At 41.9% G+C, this 24,901-nt stretch overlaps 2 protein-coding genes across 3 annotated transcripts in view; one reads left to right on the top strand and one right to left on the bottom strand.

The window, feature by feature from the left end:
- Positions 1 to 8,446, top strand: part of LOC113255246 (survival motor neuron protein) — a 45,439-nt gene extending 36,993 nt beyond the window's left edge. The window contains exons 11-12 of one of the 2 annotated variants that reach the window (XM_026498824.4): positions 2,282 to 2,307; positions 8,097 to 8,446. The gene's annotated coding sequence lies outside the window, so the exon portion shown is untranslated. The remainder of the gene's footprint in view (positions 1 to 2,281; positions 2,308 to 8,096) is intronic. The other variant, XM_026498826.4, reaches the window with a different exon arrangement.
- Positions 8,447 to 13,171: 4,725 nt separating this feature from the next.
- NAIP (NLR family apoptosis inhibitory protein) lies at positions 13,172 to 23,198 on the bottom strand. Its single transcript, XM_057306976.1, is given in 21 exon segments — positions 13,172 to 13,221; positions 13,224 to 13,409; positions 13,412 to 13,489; positions 13,492 to 13,533; positions 15,028 to 15,067; positions 15,069 to 15,115; positions 15,664 to 15,705; positions 15,708 to 15,752; positions 15,755 to 15,811; positions 17,097 to 17,184; positions 17,186 to 17,260; positions 17,750 to 17,805; positions 19,320 to 19,635; positions 19,637 to 19,927; positions 19,929 to 20,057; positions 20,059 to 20,095; positions 20,097 to 20,178; positions 20,266 to 20,401; positions 21,440 to 21,521; positions 21,983 to 22,100; positions 23,129 to 23,198. Coding segments are annotated over 21 exon segments (2,067 nt in total).
- Between the last annotated feature and the right edge of the window lie 1,703 nt (positions 23,199 to 24,901).

Genomic DNA, 24,901 nt, shown 5'->3' with positions numbered 1-24,901 from the left:
TCATGGATCTCTGCTGTGTGTTGTCTGTTGCCCTATGCCCGGTTTCATCATCTGCGGAGACAGGCTCCGTGCTCAGCGTGGCGTCCGCTTGTCCCTCCTTCTGCTCTTCCTCCTGCTCTTGCGCGCTCGCTCTCTCTCTGTCTCTCTTTGAAATAAATAAAAAACAACATTACAGAGAGCAATCTTATAGGAAGATATATCTAAATGGAAAAAGTGAGATGCAGAAGTGTATTATGCTACCTGCCGTTTACGTAAATACACATTTACAGGAAAACAAGTATGCCACCGGCTGCTCCTCCTGTTATTTTTAGGTTTATTGAAGTAATCTCTACAGCATGGGAGTCGCACAGTCTTCAGACTGAGCCAGCCAGGCACCCCTGTTCCTCCTATTTTTTTTTTTTTTTTAAAGATTTTATTTATTTATTCGACAGAGATAGAGACAGCCAGCGAGAGAGGGAACACAAGCAGGGGGAGTGGGAGAGGAAGAAGCAGGCTCATAGAGGAGAAGCCTGATATGGGGCTCGATCCCATAACGCCGGGATCACGCCCTGAGCCGAAGGCAGACGCTTAACCGCTGTGCCACCCAGGCGCCCCCCTGTTCCTCCTATTTTTAAACAAACATTTGATCATATTTTTCTTGAATACTCGGTTCGATGCTACAGTACATTGCATCACCTTTCCCATTCTGTAACAATCAATTTGCTGTTATTCCATGTTTTTAAAAAATAATTCTATTGTGATGGTTAAAACCAAATATATGAAACAATGATATTATACTCTATTTCTCAAGTACAGAAGAGTAATGTGTCGCATTTGGCGTCACTGCTAAATATTTCTAAAATACATCTATTTTGGGCTTTTTTGTTTAACATAGTTCCCATCGAATTATTTCTGTGTATTGATGATTAATTTCATGTATTGAGCTGTAGATTCTAAGTAGTTCTGTAAAGATCATTGTATGTTGTCATACTGCTTCCCCCAAAGAATAAACTAGTTAATAATGCCTCTTTTCTTCCCACTTACCTAATTGTTAGAATATCTACATGTTATAGTTTAAGAATTATTTCTTTTTCCATTGTTACTTAAGAATTAAGTTCTAAAATAGTTTGAATCTATTTTGGAACATTACATGTTTCCCCCAGTACCTGGAAGTAGAGCATTTCTGTGAAACCTTTCATAATCTGAGATAGCATAGAGCCAAGAAGCAAGTACCATTTACCATTAATTTATATGGAAAATTTTTGAACACCCCAGATGACAAAAGTAACCTCTCAGGATTTTTTGGTACCTTAGTACACAACGTGCTAACGGATGCGCAGAGTAAATGGACATAAAGCATAGACGCTCGCAGTTCAGAGATGTGGCAGCTGGATGCTGAGACACCAGGGAGGGAGCCTGGCAGTACTTCTAACAGCCTTTGCAAAACACACACTGAATGTTATTTCTGCTTTTTGCCTTTTTCATAAAAACGTAAATCTTCTTGAGATTTCTTTTGGTTAGTGAAAAGAGGTGCTACTGGTGTAGGTCTTTGGTACAAAGCAGAGTAGCCTAACGCAAACTTTCGAAAAGCATGGGGATACTTGTATTCAGTTTATTCTTTTAATGCTTTATTTTTTTAAATAACTACATTGTTGGAGCACCCAGATGTCTCAGTCGGTTAGGCCTCCAACTCTTGATTTTGGCTCCGGTCTTGATCTCGAGGTCGTGGAGACAGGCTCCGTGCTCAACGTGGAGTCCGCTTGTCCCTCTCCTTCTGCTCTTCCTCCAGCTCGTGTGCTCTCTCATTCTCTCTCAAATAAATAAAAAACGACATTGTTGTTTGTAATGCAGAGCAATCTTATAAGAAGACAGGCTCTGTGGTCATCACGGAATCCGCTTGTCCCTGTCCTTCTGCTTTTCCTCCCGCTCGTGCACTCTCATTCTCTCTCTCTCTGAAATAAATAATGACATTGTTGCTTGTTATATAGAGCAATCTTATAGGAAGATATATTTAAATAAAAAAAGTAAGATACAGAAGTGTATTATGCTACCTGCCATTTGTGTAAATACATATTTACGAACATGTGTGTACATTGATGGTCACCTCAGGGTGATACTCAAGTTATCTCTGAAGAGGGACTAGAAGGTAGGCATGTGAGGGAGACTTCACAGCATACCCTTAGATGTTTTGTGTTTGTGTGTGTGCTGTGTATGTTTACTGACAGTAAAAATATGTAATTGAAATAAATCTGGTAAGATGTTTCTGTCATTACTCCTTTCAACTTTTTTTTCATTTTTATAGGTAATTCATACAGTGTTCTCTGATAGGTAAGTGCTTTTTCCTCATTTTTTGAAGAATACTCCATACCAGTATGTAAAACTGCCTTGTTTTTTAAAGTTGCACGATACTTTTACGTAGAGATGTGTTCCATACATATTTGAGCTCTTATGGATGGAATTTTAGGCAGTTCCCAGTTGTTTGCTATTTAATGCTACAGTTAGTACTCTTTTACATACTTTTTTGTAGATTTAGGAATACATTTTTAGAATTACCTTAATAGGATCTAGAAGTCTAATCTAGATTTGGATTCTAGAATTAGAACAGCTAGATTGAAGAAAACATGCATCTGTAATTTTAATAGTTTTTTGCCATGTTGCTCTCAATAGAGACTGTCTTAATATTCTCACCAACATTGTTTGAGAGTTCCTGTTTCCCCGATTCTTTTCAGTAATCTATGAAACCTTTGGATTCTTGTCAATGTAATCGTTGGAAATGGTTATCTCGTAATTTTTTATTTTATTGTAAAGTTCAGCATCCTTTCATGTGTTTAAGAGCTTTATGTCTTTTCTTTGCTGAAAACTTTATATCATCTTTGCCCACTTTTTAACTGGGATGTTTTTCCTTTTTGATTTGCAAGAATTCTTTATATGTTATGGAAATCATCTCTCCATGATAGAAGTTGCAAATACTTGTTTTCTAGTTTATCATTTATTTGACCTTCCTTTTGGTATTAGTGATTACTGTCTTTTTGACAGAAATGTCTACCTTCCTGTATCTGTGTGATAGAATTTTCCTTTTATCAGTTTAGATATTTGTGTTTACTCTTTTAATTCTTGTTTTTCAAATTTTATTGATAGTTCTCATTATTCAGAGATTATGTATTTGCAAATTTGCCTGCTCGCTAAAATTTATCTGTAATGCCCAAGTCAGTAATTACGGCACTTTTGCCGTCGTTCATGGACCAAGTGCAGAGTGGCAAAAAATTTGAGACCTCTTACACCGACCTTCACACCTGAGCTTGAGCAATGCTCTGTCTTCATCTTTCTTTTTTATAAGATTTTATTTATTTACTTATTTATTTAGACAGAGAGCACAAGGGAAGGGAAAGAGAGAATCTCAAGCAGACTCCCCACTGAGTGCAGGGATCTCACGACCATCAGATCATGACCTGAGCCAAAGTCAAGAGTTGGATGTTAACTGAGCCACCCAGGCGCCCCATCTTCATCTTTCATCTCATGCTATGAACAAGCATTCTTTGCATGTCTTTTTAGTGCTACATTTTTCACATTTCTGTTCCTTTTCTCTCTTTAAAGTGGCCCCCAAACATTGTGCCTTGTGTTTCCAAGTGCAGGAAGGCTGTGAGCTGCCTTACAGAGCGAATGTGTTGGTTAAGCTTCATTCAGGTGTGAGTTATAGTGCTTTTGGCTGTGATTCAGTGTTAACCAATATATTAAGGAATGTGTCTTTCAACAGAAACACACATTTTAAAAGGTATTTATCGGGGCGCCTGGGTAGCGCAGTCATTAAAGCGTCTGCCTTCGGCTCAGGGCGTGATCCCGGCGTTACGGGATCGAGTCCCACATCAGGCTCCTCCGCTGTGAGCCTGCTTCTTCCTCTCCCACTCCCCCTGCTGTGTTCCCTCTCTCACTGGCTGTCTCTCTGTCACATAAAATAAATAAAATCTTTTAAAAAAATAAATAAATAAATAAAATAAAATAAAAGGTATTTATCCGTTGATAAAAATGTGAGTAGAGGCTTGCCTAAACATAGCTTTGTATTTCTTCTAGGAGCAATGGCTCGGTTTTCACAAATTCATTGTTGTGTTTGATTTTTAAGATATTATTTATTCATTTGAGAGAGCAAGTGTGTGCGAGAGAGCAGGCATGGCAGGGGGAGGAACTGAAGGAGAGGGAGAAACAGACTCCCCATTGAGCAGGGAGCCCCACACGGGCTTGATCCTCAGGGTGGTCAGTTCCAGCCCCGTGTTGGGGTCCACACTGGGCGTAAAGCCTACCAAAAAAAGTATAGTGACTGTTTTTTTAATGTCTGAAAAACTTTTTAAGATGATTTATAGTCTGAGAGAGAGCAAGAGAGAGAGAGAGAACAAGCAGGGGAGGGACAGAGGGAGGGGGAGATGCAGGCTCCTCGATGAGCAGGGAGCCCAACTCGGCTCAATCCCAGGACCCTGGGATCGTCACGTGAGCCAAAAGCAGACACTTAACTGACTAAGCCACTACAGTGACTTTTTAGAACATAATTACCATGAATAATGAGAACTGAATGAATTTATTTTGAAGTCATTCTACAAGCAGTTTGCACAAGAATAGAGATAGTGACAATAATTTTGTTAGTGATTTCAGTGAGAATTCAAATAGAGCAAACCCAAGTTTTATCCCGTATTTTCCCAGTATTTAATGTAAGTGTGTGTATCTAAGGTGGGTAACATTCTTTGGATGCAGCTAACTGTTCATTAGTTGTTATGCATGAGCCTGTATCTATCTTATACTGATTTTAGATTTCAAATATATTCTTACTGTGTTCTAGCTGCTTATTTTGATGATTCTTAATGGATTTTATCACTTTTGAAATTTCATGGCTCATAATTTTGTTAATTTTTTTTTTTTAAGATTTTATTTATTTGACAGAGCACAAGCAGAGGGAGCGGCAGGCAGAGGGAGAGGGAGAAGCAGGCTCCCCTGTGGAGGAGGGAAGCCCAGTGTGGGGCTCAATCCCAGGACCCTGGGATCATGACCTGAGCTGAAGGCAGTCACTTTATCAACCGAGCCACCCAGGCACCCCTCATAATTTTGTTAAATGGGCAGATTATAGGTACCTTCTTTGTTGTATAACAGCAAAATATTTCATTTTTACATTCATTAGCCCCAGTAAGAATGAGCAGTCCAATGACTGTTTTTCATTTCTGTATCATTTCTTAGCCTCCATTTACTTCTGTATACACATCTGTCTTTTACATTTGTCCACACAAACTTTATCAAGTGAATTTTGATGCACAAGCATCATAAAAGGTGAATACTGGCTGGGGGGTGGGGAAAAGGATGAATACTATTACATGTGTGTTTCTTTTTTAGCAAAGTGGGATGGTTCACGTTTTTACCACAAAATATTTTGATGAAATCCCTCCTGTTGAAGGACTGAATGACACTACTGTATTTCCTTTTTTGTCCTTGGAAATGTATCAGTTCTTGAGTTGGAGAAAATGCACCTAAGTAGCATATGTCATTTTGAAGACTCATCATCTGAGACTTTGCTTATAGGCACAAGTTCACCACAACTGTTAGTCGACAGTAGGGATCACAAATTTTTTCTTAAGGGCAGCTGACCCCGTCGGAAGAGCATGTGACTCTTGATCTCGGGGTCGTGAGTTTGAGCCTCACATTGAGTTGTAGAGATTACTTTAAAAATAAGAGATAAAAAGACTAAGAAATAATGTAAATTTTTTTTCCTGGGGCGCCTGAGTGGTTCAGTTGTTTGGGCGACTGCCTTCGGCTCCGGTCATGATCCCAGGGTCCTGGGATCAAGCCCCACATCAGGCTCCCTTCTCTGCAGGGGAGTCTGCTTCTCCCTCTGCCTGCTGCTCCCCCTGCTCATGCGCTGTCAAATAAGTAAAGAAAAATCTTTTTTAAAAAGTAAAAATAAAATAAATTTTTTTTCTTAAAGGAATAGATAGTAAATACATTAGGCCATAGTTTTCCAGCTGCTGGTCTAGATGTCGCTATCTCTACATTCATCTTCTAACTGGTTTAATAATTATGAAAATATTTCCTTTGCCAGTTTGTTCTCTGTGCTATTATAGAGAATGAAAAAGTCTGAACTCTCAACTGTTTTTCAAGGAAGTCTTAAAAAAAAAAAAAAAAAGACCACAAGGATAAAGGACGGTGTCTCCAGACTTCTGTTAAAACTTTTTGAAAGAAAATCCAGCTCTTTGGGCAACAGAATAAGAAAACTGAAGGATGATATAATAGTGATCATCTCATTGTTGATGACTTATTTCATCATCGTTTTAGGTGATTCTGTCCATGTTTTTTTTTTTTAAACCATAGCTGCAGATAATCAGTGTATTATCTATCATTAAATAACAAATTACCCCAAAATTTAGCACTTCAAAACAGCACATTTATTATCTCTGGGTTTTGTTGGTTAGGAATCCAGGAGCAGCTTATTAGCTGGTAGCTGGGTGGTTCCCATGAGACTACAGTCATCTCAAGTTTTTGCTGGGACTGGAGGATTTGCTTCCAAGCTCACTGACTGGTTTTTGTTTGGAGACCTGAGCACTTTGCTTCTTGGGGCTCTCCATACACATCCTGAGAGTCACACCGTGGCGGCAGGATTCCCCAGGGCGAGCGATCTCGTAGGGAGTGAGCAAGACCACACTTCCGTAACTTAGTTTCTGAGTCAAACACTGTCCCTTCTACCTTTTTCTGTTGTTTAGATGTAAGGAGTTGGATGACACGGTCGACTGGAGGGGATTACCAAGGGCGTGCATACCAGGAGGCAGTTATCACTGGGGACAGTCTTGAAGGCTGGCTGTCACAATGAGTTACAGTCAAATAAAGACAGAGATGAAGAATAAAATGTTCAAAAATAAGGGATAATAAAATTACTAAAATTATGTATCTTAGATTTATAAAAGAATCTAGTAGCATTAGCATAATTGCAAGATAGGAGTTTTATCATTTATCATTATTATTCTAAGTAAATTTTCTCTGTTCTTTGGCAGACCTCTAAGAAATTGTACACAAAGAGTTATTAGAACTGCTCACAAAAGAAACTCAAAAATAAAATAGGACCCAGTGGACCCAGATGATACACCAGGAATTAATTTCCTCTTTTTGCTTTCCTTAGAAGTTTTACAAACTTCTTCTTATCTACTGTTTACTAAAATGGGTATCTTAGGGCAATGAATTTTTCTCTGGACAATGCTTTAGTTGTATTTTGTAGAATCTATTATGTAGAATCCTTACCATTTTCTAGGTATTCTAAAACTTTGTTTTCAACTCTAGAGATGTATAATGTTTTAATTTCTAGGTAATTAGGTTTAATTTCTAGTTGTAGTTGGGTGATGTTTGTATTGTAATCACTTTTTTTTTTTAAGACTTCTATTTGAGAGAGAGAGAGAGCAAGAGAGCACAAGCTGTGGGGGGGGGGGGGGCAGAGGGAGAGGGACGAGCGGACACCTGACCGAACAGGGATCCTGACGCAGGGCTCAATCCCAGGACCCCGGGATCTCGACCTGTTCTGAAGGCAGACACTTAACCAACTGAGCTACCCAGGCTCCCCGGTTTTTGTTTTTGTTTTTTTAATACATGATTTTGATCACTGTTTTGTAATGTTTTTAATTTTGTTAGGATAGATCAAATACCAGCGTTCCTTAAAAAATTTTTTTAAATAGTCCTGCACATTTATTCTTGTGTGAATTTCACAATTTGTGTAATTATTCAATCTTATAAAGATTGAATTTATTGCATTGTCTTTATATTAGCATATTTTATTCTAGTTTTATTTCCCTTGATGAGTGTATTGCTTTCCATCTTCTTTAGATTTTATAAGAAAATAGTTTTTTTGTGCTTTTTTGTTAAAGATTTTATTTATTTAATTGACAGAGACAGCCAGCGAGAGAGGAAACACAAGCAGGGGGAGTGGGAGAGGAAGAAGCAGGCTCCCAGCGGAGGAGCCTGATGTGGGGCTCGATCCCAGAACACTGGGGTCACGCCCTGAGCCGAAGGCAGACGCTTAACCGCTGTGCCACCCAGGCGCCCCAGAAAATAGGTTTTTAAATTGCATCCTTATATCTAGATCTTTTGTCCCCCAAATACAGGTGCAGCTCTCTCCCAAGGAGAACGGTATTCTGATGCGCCATGATCAACATGACGAAATTTCATCTTTTTCTTCATGAACAATTGGTTGGGTGGCATAATCACCTGCATCTCCCCTTGTTGCATGTGACTCGTGCTTAAGTAACCAGCCATGTGTTTGAAGGGAATAATCAGTTTGAATAACTCAACAATGGAAATGTGAGTAATTAAAAGAAACTCAGTCACATGTAGTACAGAAAAGTCAGTCTGTGAAAATTTCAACTCAGCCCATTTGTATATTATAACTTTCTTAGTATAAAGTATGTTAAGCTTTTTATTAATGCCTTTAAAAATAAATGGTAAATTTTTAAAATCTTGACTATATGAGTATTTTTCTTTAGAACATATATGGTAAGATAAAATGCAGGAAGAGAATTATTCAGACTTAACTTAGATAAAGGGTAGTAGGGTAAAGATACAACCGATTGTAAAGCCATGTTGTTAATCCAAGTTTAGGAAACAAAGCTTATGGGAAGCTGAGTGTCACAGCACTGGACCGAGCCAGTCAAGGACCACAGCTCTGTTCCGTTTCTTGGAAGTCATATTGTCATTCTCCTCTCCGCACTTTTTGTGCCTGCCTCTCTTTCTTCTGGCCTCCAGATTTTCCTCATGCGTGCTGCCTAACATGGCTGCCCACGCTTTCGTGCTTTCATCACTGCCTTGCACTTCCATCTGCTGTCCGTTTCACTGTATCTCTTGTCAGTTCAGATTCTCAGGAGAGAGAGAAAATCCTGTTGTTTCAATTGAGTCTAAGGATGGGTATCTATGTGCCTGGGATTCTCCCTAGTCTTTTTAGCTGTGGGAGAAGAGGTTAATATAAAAAGTTCTATTTCTTTCAGAAGTTTCGTCTGGACAAAGTAGATGTACGTAACATATTTGTAGCGGCCCAGTACATATTCGTTGAGTAAAATGAATATTCCAATTCCTGGTAAGTAAACTTCACAAAATGGGATGTCGTAGGGCTTAAGTTTTCTTGTACAGGTGAGTAGGTTTTTATTTTTCTTGACAGTATTTTAGACATTCGACGTATTTTCATTGCCTACGTGTGCCAGATTAAACAGTTATGAAGATAGCTTATTTGCTTTCGATGACATTTTTGGAAACCCTCTTTTAATACCTAACAGTTGGAAGGTGGTTGTAGGTTCAGACAAGTCAGTCATTCATTTCAGCAGTTACTCAGTTTTGTTTGTTTATATGCTGGGTATTCTTCTACCTGCTTGGAGATAGCAGGAAACAAAATGGGTTTTGTTGAAACTCCGATGAAATTTCCTGCTTACAGTGGTGGGACCCACTGGTAAACAAGTCAAGTGTGTAAGGTGCCAGATAGTAATGCATGCTGTAGACAGAAATGTGGCAGGGAAAGGGGTTAGGCCGAGTGCAGCTGGAATGTGGACGCTTTTTTAAGGGGGCACCTGGTTAGCTGAGTCAGGAGAGCATGCATCTCCGATGTCGGGAAGGTATGCAACTCGATCTCGGGGTTGTAAGTTCAAGCCCCATGTTGGTTGTAGAGATTACAATTTTTTTTTTTTTTTTGAAGAATGCTCAGGGAAGCTGAGGTGACATTTGAGCAGAGATGTGAAGAAAATGAGAACCATTCATATAAGTAGAAAGAGAACCTCCGTGGCAAAGGAATTGACAATACAAAGGCCCTAAGAGTATGGCATGTTCAGGGAATGGCAAAGAAACCAGTGTGGCTGGAATGGAAGTGAAGGAGGAGGAGAGATTAAAGAGAGGAAGGTAAGAGAGGAAGCCGGGGTCAGCTCAGATGGAGGCCACTATAAGGTCCTTCTGCGTTTATTTTCATCTGGGACACATTGGAAGGTTTTGAACCAAAGGTATAGCATGATCTGATTTATTAAAGTGTCTTATGACTGCTCTGTTTGTATTAAAAATAGATTAAGATTCAAGGGAGGCAGCTGGCTGACCAGTTAGGACCAGTGGTTAGTAGTGGTTGAATCTGAGTGTATTTTTTAAGTAGAGTTCAGCCTTTGCCAATAAATTGATTACATGTGGAGTACGAAAGAGAAATCAAGGATGACTCAAGTTTTTGTGCTTCTGCAAGGAGAACAACAAAAGTGGAATTTACTGGCATGGAGAAGTTGAGTACTGGTGGGAAAGAAGGATAGAGTTGGGTTTAGACAGGTGAAATCTGAGATGAAACTCATAACTCATACTAAGAGGAGTTAGATACGAGTCAGGAGTTCAGAGGAGAGATCTGGGCTAGAGATGAAAATGTATAGTTCGCACAGACTTGGAATTTCAAGCTGTTTAGTGGGACCAGATCTCCAAGCGAGTGCATTTACATAGAGATGTCCGAGAACTCTGGAGTATCCGCAGTGTTTAGAGGTCAGATATGAGGAAAAGCAGTAAAGAAGACTGAGGGAATTCTGAGTTAGGAGGAAACCCAGAAGGGGTGCCTGGAAGCCAAATGAAGCATTTGAGGAGGGAGCAATGGGCCAGATCAGGGTTACTGCTGGGTCAGATGCTGTTAACAAGTAAAGCAGGATGAGGATTGAGACGTGTTCCACTGAATCGAGCGATGTGGAGATCAATGGTGACCCTTATTAAGAGCTGTTTTGGTGGAATGGAGAAGACAGAAGCCTTGTGGGAGAAAATGTAAGAAAGAACAATTAAATATTTCACCACATATAAACTCTTTCAAGGAATTTTGCACTTCTGAATTTACTAGTAAAACCGTATACAGCTTTTAGAGTTTGTGATTCTTAGTTCATTTGTGTACATGTTTATGACTGTGTAATTGTTTACATGAAATTTCTTACCGTGAGTCCTGGTAAAAATCTGAAAAATATGGAGTTAGAAGATGTAGGTATTGTGTGGTTAAGAGGTTAAGGATGGGGGCGCCTGGGTAGCGCAGTCATTAAGGCGTCTGCCTTCGGCTCAGGGCGTGATCCCGGCGTACCGGGATCGAGTCCCACATCGGGCTCCTCTGCTGTGAGCCTGCTTCTTCCTCTCCCACTCCCCCTGCTGTGTTCCCTCTCTCGCTGGCTGTCACACAAATAAATAAAATCTTTAAAAAAAAAAAAAAAAAAAAGGTTGAGGATGGTAGGGGATGTTTCTTGTGGGAGGATTTAGGGAGTTAGGGCTGGAATAGGTGATCAGAAAGGGAGAAGTGTAGTAACAAAAGGGTGAGGGTCAGGGCAGTGAGGGATATCCTAGGAGTCCCGTGGAGACCACGTATACAGAATAAAAGGGCACGGTAACCTTACAATCTAAAAATACTGTGTCAGCGAAGTATTCCATTGTTTGTAAAGGGCCAGAATTATTTTAGCTTTGCGGGCTACTGATGATCGTCTGGTCAAATATTTTTTAAACTTTTAAAAATGTAAAAAAGAGCTCTGAGGCTGTGTAGTTTCAGGCCATACTTTGCTGGCCCTTGCTTTACAGTGGAAGCCCATGGCAGAAGCTTTGCAGAGATTATTTATGGGGAGTTCTGTTGTTTTTAAAAATACCAGTTTTAGGGACGCCTGGGTGGCTCAGTTGGTTAAGTGTCTGCCTTCGGCTCAGGTCATGATCCTGGGGTCCTGGGACTGAGCCCCACATCAGGCTCTCTGCTCAGCCGGGAGCCTGCTTCTTCCCCTGCTTGTCCATTCTCTGTCTCTGACAAATCTTAAATATTTTTTTTAATCTTTTTATTTGACAGAGAGAAGCAGGCTCCCCACTGAGCAGGTAGCCTGGCGTGGGATTGATCCCAGGACCCCGGGAGAATGACCTGAGCCGAAGGCAGATGCTTAACAACTGAGCCACCCAGGTGCCCCTAAAATACCGTTTTTAATAGTACACACACGGTAGAGAATTCAGTACAAAAGATGCCAGAGAAAAAAAAGAGTCAAACCTCCCCTCCTATCCCCTGGCTGTTCTGGTCCCTTCCTTACAATCAACCAACTACCCTGTTTCTTGTATTTCATGAAGACTTTTTTATAAACATGCATGTGCATATATCCTGTTAGTTTTAAACATAACTAGGTTCTTTTTGGTTTAAGTCTGAATTATTAAATTTAATAAGTAATAGTTGTATCCATTATCAAGCTATTGCTTCTCATGTCCAAATCCAGCCATCATGGCTGCCCTCTCCGCAGTCATAGATCCGGACTCTCTAAAGACCTGTCCCGTCAGCAGACAGTGTAAAGCTCGGTCACTAGAGGGTAGTGGTGAGACACCACTTCTTTTCCCCACAAGGCACTTCTCTTCCCGCTTGCAGTGTGCTCTTCTAGCAGCTCCCTACCACGTGGTTTTTCTAGCACCTGCTCTCGGCAGCACACAGCACCTCGCCGGCTTGGCTTCCTCTGGTAGCCCCAAGGTATGTTCTCAGCGAGCTTACCACTCTTGGGCTGCATTTCCACAGCTTCAACCGACCGCCATGGCTGTGCCGTCTCCACTGAGTTCTGAATCGTAGAAATTCTGTTTTGTCCTTTGTGCTGATAAAGTAAGTGTTGAATCAAAAGCCTCTGTACTAAGAGCTTTTTTTCCTTAAAGCTTACTTGTGCTTCACACTGGCATAACTATTACACCAGAATGCATATACCAGACAGATCCTACACGTATTAAGGAGTATCTCTTGGACCACAAAAGATTCATCTGGCCCCTGTGTTTAAGTCTTGTTTCACCTAGGTAGAAAGTGGATTCAGTCTTGAAATTCATCATTTTATATATAACTTGAATACTTCCTCCATATTGTGGCTTTAGGACAGATCAGTGCACCTCACTCCACTCCCATGGCTGTTTTCGATCGTCCTTACCTCGGTTAACCTGAAAACCGGAAGCTGATCCTGGATAATGGAGGATTAGCTGTAGAAACTTGATTGAAGGGCTGATCTTTTAGTTGGGGAGGACCATTCAGGAACTGCAAAGGTAACAGTAATCTGTTTAAGTTCACTGATGGCAATTTGTGGGGTTTTTTTTTAACATGCCTTATAAGTATCCTTTTGTGTGTAATGTTTAGTAAAATGTTTTGGAGAGTTAGGTTTTTAGAATTGACAAAAATTCTTGATTCAGTGGTTTTCAGCTAATTCTTCTGTAGCTAAATGTTGTATTTCTGAACGACTGGAGAGAACGGCAGCATCCATTTCCCGTAAGTGCGTGCTGCGATTGAGGACATCTTTCTTTCAGGGCAGCGAGCCGGGTGATGCCTTCTGCATCCAGGAGACAACCTAACATGCTAAGTAGCATGAGGCTTGGCCCTCGCCATACACTGACTCAGAGACTGACTTAATGTTTGTAGCCTGAGCAGACACATTTAGTGAAATGCCTGAAAATAGCTCTTTCAAGTGTGGCATGTTGTCCAGTGCTTGAAAGAAATTTCTGGATCCTTCCTCTGTAATCTTGTGATTGAAAGATTTAAGGTCTCAAGTTTCTGGTAACCTCCACTGGTTGCTACCTTGGCTATAAAAGCCAGGAGTTTGCAAAAACAGAATCATGACGACTTCATTTCAATAGTGACAGGTTAGGTTATTTGTAACAACCTCCCTCCCACAACCACCACCACCACTGAAAGTGGAAAATGCCCAGTATTTTTTAAATTATCTCCTTAGAAGTCCCAAACCACTAACAACTTAATAAAGAACTATCTGGCTGAAACCCAAGGGAAAAGCAGAAACCCGAGTAGTAAAGTTAAGACTTGGTTCTCATTCTACTTAATGTATTATTTACTTAACTTGTATATGACAGCCACCTCCTCGGCCCCTGGATCTTGCTTCTGTCCCCCTCAGCCTTCCTGCCCCTCCCCCGGGGACGTGCTGCCTCCAAAGGAAGGAAAGAGAAGGGAGAGCAAGACATCCAGGTGATCCTTAAGCAGGCTAATGTTTAAGAAGCACTACTGCTGTAACTCTGTACCTCCACTGAGTCCTCTTGTATTTCCTGTGTTGGGGGGGGGGGGTGCAAAATGGAGGTGCTTCTGTTCTCGCCCCACATCACTAAACCAAGACTTAGTTTGAGCTCTCCCAGAAATGGAATATTCAAGTCAGCCAAGCAGGAATTGCCAGATCGGCTCTAGTTAGGTCATCTGCCCAACAGACTCTGCAATCCCCCCTAAAGGAAGATAACTTTACACTAACCAACCCACCTGCTTTTTTGCCTCCTGTAACTTTCTTGTTCCTGCTCCCATATACCTGCAAAAAAAGTCTTTGATTTTAGACAGCTTCTCTGAGCTCCTATATCCTTCCTTCATTGGATGCTGCCTGATTCGAATCCATTTTTGTCCAAATGAGCTCTCAAATCTTTTAATATGCCTTTTATTTTTTATTAACACCTATTAGAATTCTTCCATAGTACACCTTCCTTTTGTAATCATAAAAAAAACTGAAGTATTTAGGCAATTTCGAGTTACCATGTTGCTAATTCTGAGTTCTTAACGTACTAAGTTCTCTTGACCTTAGAAGATAAGTTTTACCTAGGGGCGCCTGAGTGACTCAGTCGGTTAAGCATCTCCCTTCGGCTCAGGTCATGATCTCAGGGTCCTGGAATCAGGCTCCATGTCGGGCTCTCTGCTCAGCAGGAGCCTGCTTCTCCCTCTCCCTGCTGCTCCCCCTGCTTGTGCTGTTAAATAAATAAAATCGTTAAAAAAAATTTTTTTTACCTATATCCCAAAAACCTTTGAAGTAGCAGGGATTCAGTATGTTCAGAGTGGGTCCCTGACAATGAAATCACCTCATGCTGTAATGACCAAATATGTATTCTAAGAAGTAAGTCGCTCTGAGAGCGCTGCTTTCAGTGAGATCAAGTGAGATCAGGCATTTGGAGGGTCAAAGCTGAGCAGCACGGCCCCTTCCTCCAAATGAGTAAGGGCAGCTAATACCTATTGTGACTTGTAGTTAACACGAAATAGAAGGATTTTTAGGGGAAGAATTAAAAGTAAAAGGCACGATTTTGTAAACATACCAAATGTTTCAGGTGTTTCTTTATCTGGAAAGTGTTGGTATTTCAAGATTTAGTATCTTCAGGGAAATAAAATTTGGCAAAACAATGACTGTAAAAGGGAAAACATAGTTATGTCAGCTACATCTTTTTTTCCTCCAAATTTTTATTTAAATTCTAGTTAGTCAGCTCCATCTTTTATACCAACATATGTATTTAAAGAGTATTGTTAAAGTGACAAAAATTAATACAATTCCGATTTAATTAATTACTATGTGTAAATAACAAATCTTAGCTCAGGAAAGAATTCTGATTAATACAAATATTTAAACTTCCAGAAACAAATACACCTAATTTGAAAATTCATTTAATATCAGATCTATTGGGGCGCCTAGGTGGCTCAGTCAGTTAAGAGTCTGCTTTCAGCTTAGGTCTTGATACCAGGGTCCTGGGATCGAGCCTTGCACTGGGCTCCCTGCTTGGTGGGAGGCCTGCTTCTCCCTCTGCCACTCCCCCTGCTTATGCACTCTCTCTAATGAATAAAATCTTTAAGAAAATGAGATCTATTTTAATATTTTTATTCTTTGACATCAATTGCCTATTTAAAATGACTGCATATAGATGCATCTTAAACCAAAATTTTGTGTTTATAGCTCTTACCAGGTGGGATAAGCCTAAAAAATGGCCCATAAAAATGAATTTGAGTTTCTTGCAGGAAGCAAGTGCAGTCATGAGAGATTCAAAATCGGAAAGAAATTATACTGCAGATGAAAAATATGAAGATCTGGAGAATTCTGAATTAATTTCACTGTAAAATATCAAACACTTCAGAAATTAGAGAAATTCCAAATTTGTCAGAATTAGCCATGTAATTATCATGTTTCAACAATACAGAGTTAAAGCACTGTGACGTAACGATCCAAGAATTGGGCCACTCTGGGCTCACAGGATCAGGTTCTGCGACTGACGAGTGAGCTGCGTGAACTTGGACACTCTCCAGGGATGTTTTCTCTTTTATAAAGTAAGAGCGTAGACTCAGTACGGTCTCTAGGTTTGCACAAAGTGTTTACAGGAATTATATACAAAGAAACATAAAAGCAATGACAAAACTGAAGCAAAGCCTAAATTTGATGTAAAAATTACTGACGGGACACCTGGGTGGCCCGGTCAGTTAAGCGTCTGCCTTTGGCTCAGGTCATGATCCCAGGGTCCTGGGATCAAGTCAAGTCCCACATCGGCTCCCTGCTCAGCGGGGAGTCTGCTTCTCCCTCTGCGTCCGCCCGCCGCCCCCCCCCATGCTTGCTTGCTTGCACGCTTGCTGTCTCTTGCAAAAATAAAATCTTTACTGATAAATACAAGAAAACTACCACTTCCACAGTTGACTTCAGAGAACTGCATTGCATGCAACTCTGCTGTCACTTCCACAGAGATTTACACTGCCTCAGTCTTTAGGGCTCAGCCTTCACTAAACTAAGGAACTGAGGACACTGAAGTGCTTTTGTTCAGTGATGTGTTGAGGAAAGATGGCTGCACAAGTTGTTCATCAACCAGTAGGACAGGCTGGTGTGGAAAGAGGAAGTGCTTTCAGCTGCCACCAGTCAGCAGATTTCCTTCCCCCTGATCTGCAAGATCTGAATGTTGACATTTGAAAGCAACTTAAAACCAAATTAAAAGCATTCTCCAAAATAGTTTGGAGAGACAGTATCCCAGTGATTAAGAGCTCACACTCAGTAGTCAGAACTCCTGTGTTGGAATCCCAGGTTTACCATCTCCTAGCTCCTTTGACCTCCCACAAATTACATCTCTTCATACTTCATTTTCCCCAGCTGTAAGGTCATAGTACCTTACCTTACAGAACGGGTATGAAGATGAAATGAGTTAATATTTGTAAAATGCTTAGAACAATGCCTAGCATATAGGAAGGGCTCATTAAGTTCAAACAGCTGTTTTCTTAAATGAGGAAGAGTGCTATTCCCACAATTCACTATGGATTGAGGCTGCAACCTGAGATCCACATAAGCTTTAGCTCTTCATTATTGGCCAGAGTTTTTCCCAATTATGTAAAAACAGGCAAATCAGAGTGCCATCCTTACCCAGTTTAGAAGGACCACACTCAGCTGAAATTCAAACCAATTTCTTCATATGGTGGAGATTGAGGAATTCTTCAGGAAGGGCTGAAAAGAACACTTTGCCTAGCATCCAGATCCACAGAGAGTTCTCTCAGGCATAGGAACTTGTCCACATTAGCAAAGAGTATCTAGAAAGCAGCACACAGTCTCCCATTATTAATCTAAGGAGTTGCAAATGGAAAATTTGAAACTCTCATTTTTGAGTCATCAATCTATTTTCCTATTTTCAAATGAAAAGCTTCCACATATCCTATGACATTCTTTTTTTCTTAGAAAGCACACAGATGAAGACCGTGCCTTTTGCAGCATCTACTGGTTACGTGCTCTGTGGGAAGCCCTGTGTACTCCAGAGTCACAGAAATAAGACCTCTTCTCAACAAATGGTGCTCAGACAACTGAATTTCCACATGTCAAAGAATGAAGTTGGACTGCTACCTCCCACCACCATACACACAATTAACTCAAAATGGAAATAACCACAAGAAAAGATAAGGGTCAATCTTCATAACCTTGCCATTTGACAGTGTAATTCTCAGACATGTTCCCAAAAACACTAGCAGAAAAAAGAAATTGGACTTCATTAAAAGTCAGAAATTCTCTGCATCGAAGGACATTACTGAGACAGTGAAAAGAGTAACCACAGAATAGGAGAAAACATTTTCAAACATGTCCACTAAGGATTTAATAACCAGAACATACAAAGACTCCTACAACTCAAGACAAAAAGATAATACAATTAAAAAATGGGCAAGGACTTGGGGCGCCTGGGTGGCTCAGTCGGTTAAGGGTCCAACTCTTAGTTTCAGCTAGATCATGACCTCATGGTTGTGGGATCAAGCCCCTCCTGCGGTCCTAGGGCTCCGCGCTCAGCAGGGAGTCTGCTTGAGATTCTCTCTCTCTCCCTCTGTCCCCCTGTTCATGCTTACTCTAAATAAATAAAATCTTAAAAAAAAAAAAAAAGTTCTGACACAGACTATGCAAGGTGAGACAAGCCAGACATAAAAAGACAAAATATTGTCTGATGCCACTTATGAAATACCTAAAATGGACAAATTGATTAAAAAAATAGATGTTACCAGTGACTGGGGAGAGGAAGCAGACAGTAGGTACAGAGTTGCCATTTGAGATGATGAAAAGGTTCTGGAAATGGATGGTCATGATGGGTGCACAGCACTAAATGTACTTAAGGCCACTGAAATGCACACTGAGAAAGTTAAAATTTAAGAGTTACGAATATTTTACAATAAAAATGGTGCTTTAAAAAGTAAATTTTTTTCTAAATCTGAGGGTATCTACCCACAAGTCCTAATAACATTCGGTGACCCTGAGCAAGTTACATACAAAGCAGAACACGTCTAGGCATACAACAAACTGCAGAAAACCAAAGCCATACTGTTACAGCAAATTTTTTTTTAAAACTGCAAATAGCATTTATAGAAGTATCTAAAGTACCCAGAAATAAATTTAATGCAAGATATATGAAGTCTACACTGAAAACTCTCCAGCATTGCTTAGAGAAGTCAAAGGGGACACAAATAAATGAGAGATTAGGGTAATTCTCAAGCATCATGTTAACATGGAGTTTATTCTTGTAAGTAATTTGTTTCTGTTTATTAAGAGCCTTCATGGGTTCATGTTTTACTTTTATCTGAGTTGTTTGAAAACCATTCTATTATTCAGAGGCCTTCCACTAATTCATACTGCTGACAAAAATAAATTAAGTCAAGGGTTATCTTCTGTCTATTCATTAGCCAGCATTTACGGTCTCATGCTTTCGGAAGTTTTCATCCACCTAAAACTAAAAGTGAGGGATGCCTGGTGCTTCAGTCGGTTAAGCATCTGCCTTTGGTTCAGGTCATGATCTCAGGGTCCTGGGATCGAGCCTCACACTGGGTTCCCTGCTCAGCGGGGAGCCTGTTTTTTCCTCTCCCTCTGCCACTCCCCCCGCTTGTGCTCTCTTGCTGACAAATTTTTCAAAAACTGCATTCCAGGGGCGCCTGGGTGGCTCAGTAGTTAAGTGTCTGCCTTCGGCTCGGGTCATGATCCCAGGGTCCCGGGATCGAGCCCCGCATTGGGCTCCCTGCTCTGCTGGGAGCCTGCTTCTTCCTCTCCCACTCCCCCTGCTTGTGTTCCCTCTCTCGCTGGCTCTCTGTCCAATAAATAAATAAAATCTTAAAAAAAAACAACTGCATTCCATATAGGTCTTGAAAACAGCCACAATATCAATGGATTGGTTGAAAGGATACTAAAACCAATTAGCCCAGACTGCTGGTACAAAGAGAGGAGTTTTGTGAATTCCCTGCAAATTTTGGTTCCTTCTAAAGTAAATCATAAACTTCAGCAGACCAGTCATGCTGTCTGAAAAGAGCTTCCGTAATAAACACACAGTACTCTAGAAGGGAAGCACTTTGGTCTCCAGCTTCCTATCTAGCTATCAGTGGATATCCCTGACTCTGTACGTACAGTAAACAATAAATGTCCTTGACGGATGCTTTTTTTTTTTTAATTAGTTTTTCTATGACTTGGAATAGAGCACATTTCTTTGTCATCATCCCAAAGGAAAACACCTGATTCTTTACCTGCCGGATGCCCTTCGTCAGGCCCATTTCCTTACCACACCCCTCTTTCTTCGGGAGCTGGTGACAAAGAATGTTGGCCAGCCCCTGGTCCAGTCTGGTGGAACTAAGGGAGAGACAGAAGACCAGCTGGGACCTATTTAACAAGGGACAGCAGCCCGATGCCCTTAGAAGAGCTGTTTTCTTCAGGAGGACTGCCTTTTCACTACCTGCTTCCCCCCTCCACACACATGACAGAGTTCTGGTTGGTAAAGACCTCGGGTAACACACAGGTTCTTCCACAGGACTGCTGATGTGTTCTCACACAACCCAGCAAGCAGTCGCTGGCTAGACAGGAAGAGACCTCAAGCCAACACACGTTGCTGGACACTGGCACTGCTGTAGGCTTCTCAGTCGCTCACTCAGACTGTTGGCCTCCTGAAGCCACTGGGCGTCCCCAGGGCCACAGCCGTAGACAGAAGAAGGCACAGCTGCAAATATTTACTCTCTCTTTGCAAACCCTCTACAAACAGATGTACACGTGCACATAATCCCACAGGCCACTTCAACATCCTTACCTGCCACCAGAGCACGAACTGTGGCCGAATCTTCCAAGACAGCTTCCACTTGCAGTTGCCTTTGAAAACAAAATCCTGTTAAATCAAAATTCATGTAAGAGGGTGTGGCAGCATGTTGCAGTTGGGGCCCAAACACCTTCTAAACAAGCCCACCCTCAAATGTTTATGCCAGGTGAAGGGAGGAATGCTACAAACAGGAAACAATTCATAATCTGCAAATATCCACAAATATCTCCCAGGTGGTACACATACAACACATTCCAGGGGGGAATGGAGCAGTGATTATTCTCCAGGTAACCAGAACCACAACATCTGGAGCAAGAGCGACCCTCCAAAACATTGGGTGCAGCTTCTGACCTTAGTTATTAACATTTTAATATTACATACCCAGGATGTAGAAAGACTAGTTCTTAAAAAATAGGTTATCTACATGGGCCCCTGGGTGGCTCATCAGTGAAGTGTCTGCCTTTGGCTCGGGTCATGATCCCGGGGTGCTAGGACAGAGCCCCGGGTCGGGCTCCCTGCTCTGTGGGTAGTCTGCTTCTCCCTCTGCCTCTCTCTCTGTCTCCCTCTTTCACACACACAAATAAATATTTTAAAAAGTTATTTACATATCCCCAAACTTTTCCTGTTTCATTTTTCAGTTCGCGAATATAGAAGGCGAATCACATGCATAGCAAGTTACTTTGTTTTCCTTTGTGCGAGGACGGACATAAAAGACAAACCACACAGCCTCAAATAAAGGGGGGTGTGTATGTCTCCAAGTGAGGATGTTTCAGTTTAAAGGGGCCAACCTATTATCTGGAGTTATGATTTGAGTGGTCATTTGCTTTTATAAATAAACATCATCTCAGCCCTGAAAAAAGCCACAGAGCAAGTCAGACTTGACTGTCCTGCAAAGAAAGATCACATATGGACCCAGGCAGCCTGGCTGCTAATCAACTCTACGTCCACGAGTCTGGCCCCCAAGCAGAAGGGACTGACTGTACCTTCCTGAAGCTGGGTTTTAGGTCTTGCTTACTGTACCATCCTCATCTGTATTTACTACATGACAGGTGCTTAACAGCTATCTGTGGCATTTATTTTATTTATGATGAGCAACTCCTGTCGAAAAACCATTTTCTATCACATGACCACATACTGCTAAAATCAACAAGGAGCTGGTGTTCATTACCATTAATTCAGAAAGTTCACAATGGTTCTGACGGTCTGGAATCACTTCTGCAAAGGATTTCATATTTTGGAGAAACTGACAACTAAGCACATGGTTAAAAGTTATAAAAACAGCTGTATGCAATTAAGTGCATTTGCATTAGGTTTTCAAATATACTGTTATAGAGCTTTAATGGCAAAAATTAAGTATGAAAATGGGATGCTTGGGTGGCTCAGTCAGTTAAGCGTCTGCCCTTGGCTCAGGTCATGACCCCAGGGTCCTGGGATCAAGTCCCGCATCCGCATCGGGCTCCTTGCTCCCCACTGAGCACGGAGCCTGATATGGGGCTCGATCCCAGGCCCCCAGGAATGTGACCTGAGCCAAAGGCACACGCTTAACCAACTGAGCCACCCAGGTTCCCCAATAAATAAAAATCTTAAAAAAAAAAAAAAAAAAGGAGATTGCTGAGTCTAGATAAATATAGGTCCAGGACTATAAGGTGTATGTGGGGTTTAAGTGGGCGCAAGAAAGCAAGGCCAGAGCTTGAGGGAAACCCCGACTCACCTGTGCAGAAACACCTGCCCGGCCAGAGCTGTGCCTCCTGCAGGGGAAGCAAGGGGCCAGTTCCGAAGAGAGTCCAGTCGTAGCCCGTCACCAGCAAAGATGCTGGCACGCTGGTAAGCTTGAATAAAAGGCACAGGGTGAGAGCGGCAGCAAGTATCAGTGTTCACATTACCCCTTCGTATGTACATGGAACGTGGACGTACAGCATCTGTTTCAGTGCGGTTGGAGGAGGGCTTGGGAAGGATGGAAGGGATGATGAAGCAAGACTGACGACGTTACTTGTTGAAGCAGCGGTAGATACATGGTGGCTACACGCTACGGTCGTACTTCTGTGTGGGCTCAAATTTTTCTACAATAAAACATTTGAAAATGATCTCTTCATCATCAGGCATCAGAATAAAACAAGACAATGCTAGAGTAGATTTCCTTTCTCCCCAAGGTATTGTCAAGATTTGAGAAAAACGAATTTTCCTCGTTCTCTCCCTAAAGAGCAGGCAGGTTCATTTTTGCCCTTTGGGGTAGCCACTCTCTGAGGTCATCTCCATCAGACTTCCCGCCTTGGGCTGGCCCTGGGGCTGGGTTCCTACCTTCTGGACACTGTGAGGGCTTGAAAACTAAACTTTTTAATTTGGTTCTGGACATTTCTTTAAGATGAAAGCTTGCTTCACTGTTTCACCTTTAATCCCAAGGATCCTGCTATTAACTCCATTTTTAATCTGAGTAGTACTCAATGTTTTGAAAAACGTGTCTCTTCCTTTGTCTCTCCTTTACTCTCACACAACTATCACACAACACTGCTGAGACCCGATGTGTGAGGGTCCTACCGCCCCCCCCCCCCCGCCGGAAGCTAGGTGTCCTATAATTCAACTCAGTTCTAACACTCCCCAGAGGCAGTGTCAGACCCCAGAGTTAAGGGCTCAACCCCACCAGACTGCTCCTACCCCACTTCACTTGCTAGAGTGGCTCACAGAACTCAGGGAAACACTTACCTACCAGTTCATCAGAAGGTATGATAAAGGTCACAGATGCACAGCCAGAGGGAGAGAGACACAGGCTAAGTCGTGGGGGGGGGGGGGTCCCGAATACAGAAGCTTCCATCCTCAGAGTTGGGTGTGTCACCCTCCCATCGAGGACCTGTTCTCTTACCTGGAGGCTCCCTGAACCCTATACTCTTGGGTATTTCTGGAGCCTTCCTCTGGCAGGCTTCATGGATCATTAACTCCTTTTCCAGTCCCCTCCTCTCTCTGGAGCATGGGGGTGGGGCTAAAAAGTCCAACCTTCTAATCAGGGCTTGACCTTTCTACTGACCAGCCCCCACCCAGGAGCTCACCCAGAGCACCCAGGAGCCACCCACCTCACTAGAACGAAAGATGCTCTTAGTGTTCCTACCAGTTAGGGATTCATCAGGGTATCTGGAGCTAAATACCAGGGGAAGGGGGGGATCTATGTAATTTCTATTATCTCACACCTAATTACTTAACACTGATCCATTTAAGAACATGTTCAAAACCATCTGATTGTTTTAAGGAAACTGTCAGTCAACAACCCAACCCCGTCCTATTTCCCTATGCTCATTTATGCTAAGAAAAACTAAGGCACTCCAGAAGATTAGAAATCTCTTAGGAAAACAGTTTTTTAAAAATGGTTTATGAGGAGGAGAAAGAAAGACTGGAAAAAAAAAAAAAAGACAAAACAAGCAAAGGAAGAAATATGCAAAGCCTTTGGAATATCCTGAGTCTTTACATCTAACACCATAGGTAACTCACTCTTGACCCAGGAATTTACATGTTCTCCCTGAAGAAAATTAAAATTCAAGTTATCAACTGTTTGACTTCGAATATACACTATCTATGAATAATAGTTGCTAGAACTCCCCCCATAGTTGCATCAGGTTGAGGGGCATGAATTTTGGACAATCATTACTTTTTGTTTCTGTTAATGGAATTTTTTAATACAGTGCCAAAAAATAAAAAATAAAAAGCCCCAAACACCTGTGAATGTTTATTTTAGCCAACAAGGACCCTTCTCAGGGTCATGTCCTCCAGAGATCCAGTTCAAAATCCGAATTATATTTACATTTCACAGATGTACTTTGACTAATGAGGAAATACAAGCTACGAGGAAGAAAATGGATTCAGACGGGTAGAGAGGTATTAAGCAACCAATCCTTCTAGTAATGGTACCAAGATTTCTTTCTGAGCAAACACTCCTCCCCCATTTTCAGGTCATATTCTTTTCTCATCTTCTGAGTCCTCTTAGCCAGTCAGTCCTCTGTCTGCTTCAGCCCATGTGGGATGGGTTTTCTGCCACCTGCTACTAGGGAACCCTTACTAAGAGGATAAAGCACGCGGCCAGGAGGTGGCAGCTCTGAGGCCGCTGTGGGTGCCGGTGCCCCATCTGAATGATCTCACGCAGGCTTTCAGGTGGGGGCAGCCAAGGAAGGCTAGGGCAACCAGCCTCAGAGAGGGAACACTGGCTCTAGCTCGGCAAGACAACGTCGACGTGGGAAACAAAGGCAAAAGAAAATGCAGCTTAAACTGCAATCTCCTCACAGCCTGCAGCCCACGGAGAGACACCGAGACCCGCAGTGTGACCTTCCTCGAGGAACTCGCGGCTGCCCCAGCGCCGCGGGCGGCTTACCTTGGCCGCAGCTGGCCCCTCGGGGTCCTGAAGGCCTGGCTTCCAAATGCCTTCGAGACCTGCGCTACCCCTCACCCGCACAAATTAAGAAGGATACCGTCAGTCCCTCCTGACAATCCAGTGCAGCTGCTTCTGCCCGCAGCTCCTGTCCCGTGAGCAGGTGGTTTTGGAAGAGAGGTGACGTCCCGTGCGGTGCAGTCCTGAGCCAACGACCAAGAAAGAATTCCTGAGATGTCTCTGGTGCAAACTGGTGGTTTATTAAAGCACGGGGACGGGACC

This window comes from Ursus arctos, unplaced genomic scaffold, assembly GCF_023065955.2.
Source record: "Ursus arctos isolate Adak ecotype North America unplaced genomic scaffold, UrsArc2.0 scaffold_5, whole genome shotgun sequence".
Taxonomy (NCBI): Eukaryota; Metazoa; Chordata; class Mammalia; order Carnivora; family Ursidae; genus Ursus; species Ursus arctos.
This window is presented reverse-complemented; position numbering and strand designations above follow the sequence as displayed.